This window comes from Rattus rattus, chromosome 12, assembly GCF_011064425.1.
Source record: "Rattus rattus isolate New Zealand chromosome 12, Rrattus_CSIRO_v1, whole genome shotgun sequence".
Taxonomy (NCBI): Eukaryota; Metazoa; Chordata; class Mammalia; order Rodentia; family Muridae; genus Rattus; species Rattus rattus.
The window spans coordinates 75,809,163-75,815,162 of NC_046165.1; the positions used below are offsets into that span (position 1 = coordinate 75,809,163).

Consider the following 6,000-nt stretch of genomic DNA (forward strand, 5'->3'; position numbering starts at 1 on the left):
CACCTCCCACCCCACTGTTTTTCAAAGGAATGGACTAACAAGGCCAAGGGAGGAACTGCCAGCGATGGAGCTGAGGCAAAGAAGCGAAAACGTGGGGTCAGTGAGATCTGTGAGACGGAGAACCAGGAAGAGGCAGTGAAGGAGAGTCTGGAGCTGTCTAAAAAGCAAAAGGCAATAGATCTTTCTACCAATCAGAAACTGTCAGCTTTTGCATTTAAGCAGGAATAAAGGAAGGGAGTGTGGGGAAATAATGAAACTTGGCTTCAGCTTCTGATGGATCCTGGACTTTTAGCCTTTAGGGAACGTATGTTGTGTCCTGTGTGTTTAGAGACAGCTTTGTTTTCTTAAGGCAGTGTGGGGGCAGGGCTGCAGCTCAGTGCTAGAGGGCTTGCCTAGCACACACAGGCCCGTGTTCCCTCCTTACTGCCACAAAAACCATACCAAACCGAACGAACAAAAAGTAGTCATTCTCCTGTGTCAGGAGCACCAATGTAAGAGCTGTCTGGGGGATTACTCTGCCTTCCAGGAACAGAAGTGTCATGATTGCGGTTACTACCAGGGACACCATCGTGTCCCTGTGGAAGCCATTATCTTTAAAAATCACTAAAAGCTTCAGTCTTCAGACCTCTATACATTATAGTGCCTTCTAGGGCTTTCTTGCCTTCATTTAGGTTCTGTAGAAGTGCCATGGTCATCGGTTTCCCAAGTGAGTTGTCAACTTGACCTCAGGCCCATGGCTTTTAATATGGGCCCCCAAAGTGTAAATAGTCTGTAAATGAGATATGTTATTTTACGTGTTTGGAGACATTTTTCATGTATTACTTTATGTTTGTATAGCCTGTGTCTTTGGAATAAATAAGACTTTCTCATTTGCATATTTGTCTTGCCGTGGGTTTTTTTTTTTTTTTTTGGTTCTTTTTTTTTTCGGGGCTGGGGGCCGAATCCACGGCCTTGCGCTTCCTAGGCAAGCGCTCTAACACTGAGCTAAATCCCCAACCCCCTTGCCGTGGTTTTAACACCATGTTTCTATGTCCCATCCTCTTCGCATCACACGTGAGGTGGACAAAGGCTGCAGGCCTTACTTTGAGATTGCGACTGAGCACTGAGCAGCCGTGCTGACGGGTGATGCCCTTATCAGCAGCAGCAGCGTTGCTGGGTGAGCCTCTGATGGCTCGATAAGACAGAAGCTAGAGGAAAGGGAAGCGTCTCAACTGCTCTCTTACAAAGCCACAGTTTGTGCTGTGCGTTTTGCCTATTTGATTGTGTGTGTGTGGGGGGGTGGTTCGTAGGCCATAGCATGCATATGAAGGTCAGAGGACAAACTTAGGTATCAGTCCTTGCCTGCACTCTGAGGTAGGGACTCCTGTTTGGCGACTCTCCTGTCTCTGCCTCCCGTCTCCCTGTAGGAGCCTGGGATTGCAGATGTGAGCTATGTGCTCAGTGTCCTGTGGGTTCCAGGGACGTGAGTTCAGGTCCTTAGGCTTGTGTGGTGAGTGCCTCGCCCTCTGAGCCATCTCCTCGGCCCCACATTTTGTCTGGTCTACGCAGAGACTAATGCAAACAAAAACATAGCAAAAATGTGGGTGCAAATAGTGGTGAGGTGGCTCACAACCAGGGGTGGTTTATAGGTTGAAGGAACCAAGTAAGTTTGAAATGTGGGTGTATAGGAGCCGAGTGATAATTCTTACTCCACCGTGATGAAGGTTGGAAAGATACAGCTCTGCTTCCTAAAAGCAGAGCTGCTATTGAGAAATGCTACAGCAGTCACTGGAGTGTAGACTCCAAAGCCAGACTGCCAGACTTGGAGACCCACTAACTACTTGCCAGACGGATAGCCCTGGGCATGTTTACACTCCCTGTAAAATGATTAATAATGCCATAGGTGTAGTGGGAATTTTAGCTACACCACTTTGTGCTCCCAGTGGGTTTTGAGCCACCCGCCCAGAAACTCTTTGGATTCTCAAATGGAAGACACACGCACGCACGCCATTTTAAAATGCCTTGACCAGTTCAAAACCAGGGCACTCCTAAACCTTCCCCTGCTACCCCAAGCCCCATCAGGGAAGTGGTCAGTCAGTGGCCACCCACCCAAATTCTTGTTGGCCTTTTCTCCTGCAGCCCTTATGTCCCATCCTCCTGAGTCATGGGTGATCCTCTATCCTTTTTCCCAGTTCTAGCCGCCCAAATCTAAAAAGGTCTGCCCCATCTCTCTTTGCCCAGCCATTGGCTGCTGGCATCTTTATTAATCGATTAAAAACAAATTAGGGACAAGGACCTTCAGCCTTTGGACACGCAGATTCCATTAAATCAGAGCATTAGAACCAATCCCCATCACACGGTTACGATGAGAACGAGAGGAAAGAGCTTCATGGTTCTCATACAAAGGTTAGATGTTCACACTGCTATCGCTGATTCCATCTTTCTCCCGCATGAGGTCTGATTCTGAATACATTTGAGCGATTTTCAATGTCAAGATCTTGAAGTAAGGGTTTACAATATTTTGAGAAGGCTTCTGTATACATGTGATCGTTTTCTCAACTCACTGTTTGAACAAAATGCACTGAAGGATATAACCCTTGAGTGTTAAATCTCAGAACTTCAGGAACCTTATACCACTGGGGATGTACAAAAGCTCTTTTTAAAAAAAAAACCTATTTTTATTGATTTTTATATTGATTTGATCTAACTTACATATCAGAAATTTAAAACCAAGAAGTATCACTTTTTTGCTATATGAGTTATCCTGCTTTTTTTTTTCAATTTTTTTCACCATACCAAAGCAGTATTGAAATATAAGTGGTAATAAGTGAATCGTCATCCTGATATTAATGATACTGTCTACTTTGGGCTTATTAAATATAAGGTTTTCATATCTTAATTTCATTCTCCAAGAGCAAAAACTCCAGATGAGGTCATTTTACAGCTTTATACTCACAACGTCAGTCATCCTGGTTTGCATAGCATTGTGTGGGTAATTGTTTATAGTCAAGACCACTTGGGCTGGAGAGATGGCTCAGTGGTTAAAAGCACTGATTGCTCTTCCAGAGGTTCTGAGTTCAAGTCCCAGCAACCACATGGTGGCTCACAACCATCTGTAATATACATTAGATAAATAAAAATTAAAAAAAAAAATCACTGATCTATGTTTCTGGACCCTGAAAAAAAAATCAATTTAGGGGTTGGGGATTTAGCTCAGTGGTAGAGCGCTCGCCTAGCAAGCGCGAGGCCCTAGGTTCGATCCCTAGCTCCGGAAAAAAAAAAAAAAAAGACCACTCAGTAAACTTATGTGAACTATAAAGTAAACTCACCACCTTACAGTAACCTCAGTGTTAGAACTGACCACTGCTAAGAACGGAGGAGACGGGGAAGAAACAAACGAACCCGACCGTTCCCAGTGTTTCTGGGTTGTCCAGGTAGGACTTTACTTTTCACCTTTTCACTGCATCTGTTTCATTTAATCTGTGCACACACGTGAGAACCAGAGGACAGCTTGAGTGGGCCTTTAGATCATATGTCCCAGGGACAGACTTCAGTCTGTCCGGCTTGGTGACAAGCACCTTTCCAGGTTGGAGCATCTTGTCAGCAAGAGGCTTGAGAGATTTTGTTTGTTTTTAAATGAAATGGCTTCGTTTCCTGCAGGGTAGATTAGATATGCTAACCTTACACACTGGCAGTGCTTGGTAACATTTCTAAAACGTCCACGTGTAGTAAAGTTAGGAAGGAATTTTTAGAAGCCACAAATGGCCGTGTAGACAGAGCAAAAAGTTGAAGCTGTCTGTCTGTCCTGGAGGCGTTTGCCAAGCTCGTGTACTCCATTACTGTGACTGAAAAACAAACTAAACCAATATGGAAGGGCTTTTAAAACAGTAAACGTGAATTGTGTTTGCCAGTCTGCAATTTGGATCTGACACAGCAGCAGTTAATCTGCGGTTCTTAACATCATCAGGAGCTGGACTTAATGAAGGTTCACTCCATTAGAAACATGACAAATGATGCTAGATTCTATCAATCTTGTCTGCGTATGATCTCCATGGTTAACTTGAACTTCCTCACAGCAACCATGCTCAGGGGAAAGACAAGCACCCCAAGTCGGAACTAGCCGCTGAACCCCTTTTTTTAGCCTTAGAACTCAGCAGAGTGACTTAGAAGCAAATCCTTACAGCTGGATCGTGGCACTTAGATCTTTGCTTCACACAGAAGACTATACAGGAGGAAGCCTGGGGGGTTGGGCACACTGGTGTATGTATGCATCTTTGGGAAACAAGCTGCCATTGTTGTGTGACTTTCAAAGGGGGATGCCTTTTCACCCCAGAAAGGACACAGTGACAGACCAAAGAAATGATTCCACTCATGTCTGACCTGGTGAACCAATTAATATAGTTGGGGTTATTAATAGTATGAATAAGGGCTTGCCCAACTCAGGGACAGCCACAGCACTGAAGAGCAATCTCTAGTTTGGTTTCTATGGCTGGGATAAAGATCATGACCAAAAGCATTAAAAGCTTGTGAAGCAAAGGGCTTATTTGGTTTTATACCTTATAGTTATAAAGGGAAGGCAGTGAAGAGATTTAAGGCAGGAACCTGAAGGCAGGAACTGTAACAGAGACCATAAAACTTACTGGCTCGCTCCCCATAACTTGCTTAGCTTGCTCAGGCTACCCAGGACTATCTGCCCAAGAGTGGTACTGGCCATAATGTTTTGGTCTCTCCCATATCAATCATTTAGAAAATATCCCACAGACTTGCCTGAAAGGTATTTTCTCAATTGAGTCCTTCTAGGTGACCCTAATGCCTGTCAAGTTGCCAAGAAACTAACCAAGACACATACCTTGGTAGGGGCTCTGATGCTGAGTAATGAGACCCTGCTCTACTGCAGGAGCAGGGAATTCCTTCATTATTGACGGAATGTTGGTGCGCCCAATCTTGTGCGGATCTTGTACAGGTGACCAAGAGTTGGCCTGCTCACATCTGGAGGACAGGACCCCAGCTGAGAGAACTACAGTTTACATGGCCTCATGGAATAAGTACAGTGATCGGGAAACACCCAACAGCCATCTGTAGGGAGCCTCTAATCTCAACACCATGGGATTTGATTGGAGATGGCTTACAGTTTCAGAGGTTCAGATCTATTATCATCGTGCCAGGAGGCATGGCAGCACTCAGGCAGACATGATGCTGGAGGAGCTGAGAGTTCTGCATCTTGATCCAAAGGCTGCCAGGAAAGGGCTGTCTTCTGAAGGCAGCCAGGAGAAGGCTCTGCACTGGGCAGAGCCTGAGCATGGGACCTCAAAGCCCACCCCCATAGTGACCCACTCCCTCCAACAAGGCCACACCTATTCCAAGGAGGCCACAGTTTCTTTTTTTTTTTTTTTAAGATTTATTTATTTATTATATAGAAGTACACTGTAGCTATCTTCAGACATACCAGAAGAGGGCATCAGATCTCATTACAGATGGTTGTGAGCCACCATGTGGTTGCTGGGATTTGAACTCAGGACCTCCGGAAGAGCAGTCAGTGCTCTTAACCACTGAGCTATCTCTCCAGCCTGAGGCCACAGTTTCTAATAGTGCCACTTCCCATGGGCCAAGCATATTCAGACATCCGCACTCCCCATCCCTCATATGAACTTTGTGGACAACTTTGATTAGGGAATCTATTCTTAGGTAGATGATCCTATAGTGAAGAATTAATAACTATAACTGGCTCTCACATGTTGTGTAGCATAAATTCATGTTCCATATAGGAAATGACAAAAAAAAATAAAATAGCTAACTATTTTAAAAGGGCGCATGCCTAGAATTCAAATTGTGTCTTTGTGCCATGGAAGGCAGAAGGTTCAATGTCCCCTTATTCTGTGATGATGTTCTACAGGGAAAGGGACTTGATGGGAAGTAAACAGCAGTGTAGAACAGCCAGGGAAACCAATCGTCTTAGAAAAGATCTCTGACAAAAAGAGAAAGGGACAAATACAAGTGAATGCTCTATGAATGAAAGGGGAA

General features: G+C 44.6%; 1 protein-coding gene across 1 annotated transcript in view; it reads left to right on the forward strand.

The window, feature by feature from the left end:
* Wdhd1 (WD repeat and HMG-box DNA binding protein 1) overlaps nt 1-875 on the forward strand; it is a 33,068-nt gene extending 32,193 nt beyond the window's left edge. Inside the window, exon 25 of the mRNA XM_032917954.1 lies at nt 28-875. Within this exon, the coding sequence (XP_032773845.1) occupies nt 28-228 (201 nt within the window). The 3' untranslated portion in view covers nt 229-875. The remainder of the gene's footprint in view (nt 1-27) is intronic.
* Nucleotides 876-6,000: the final 5,125 nt, after the last annotated feature.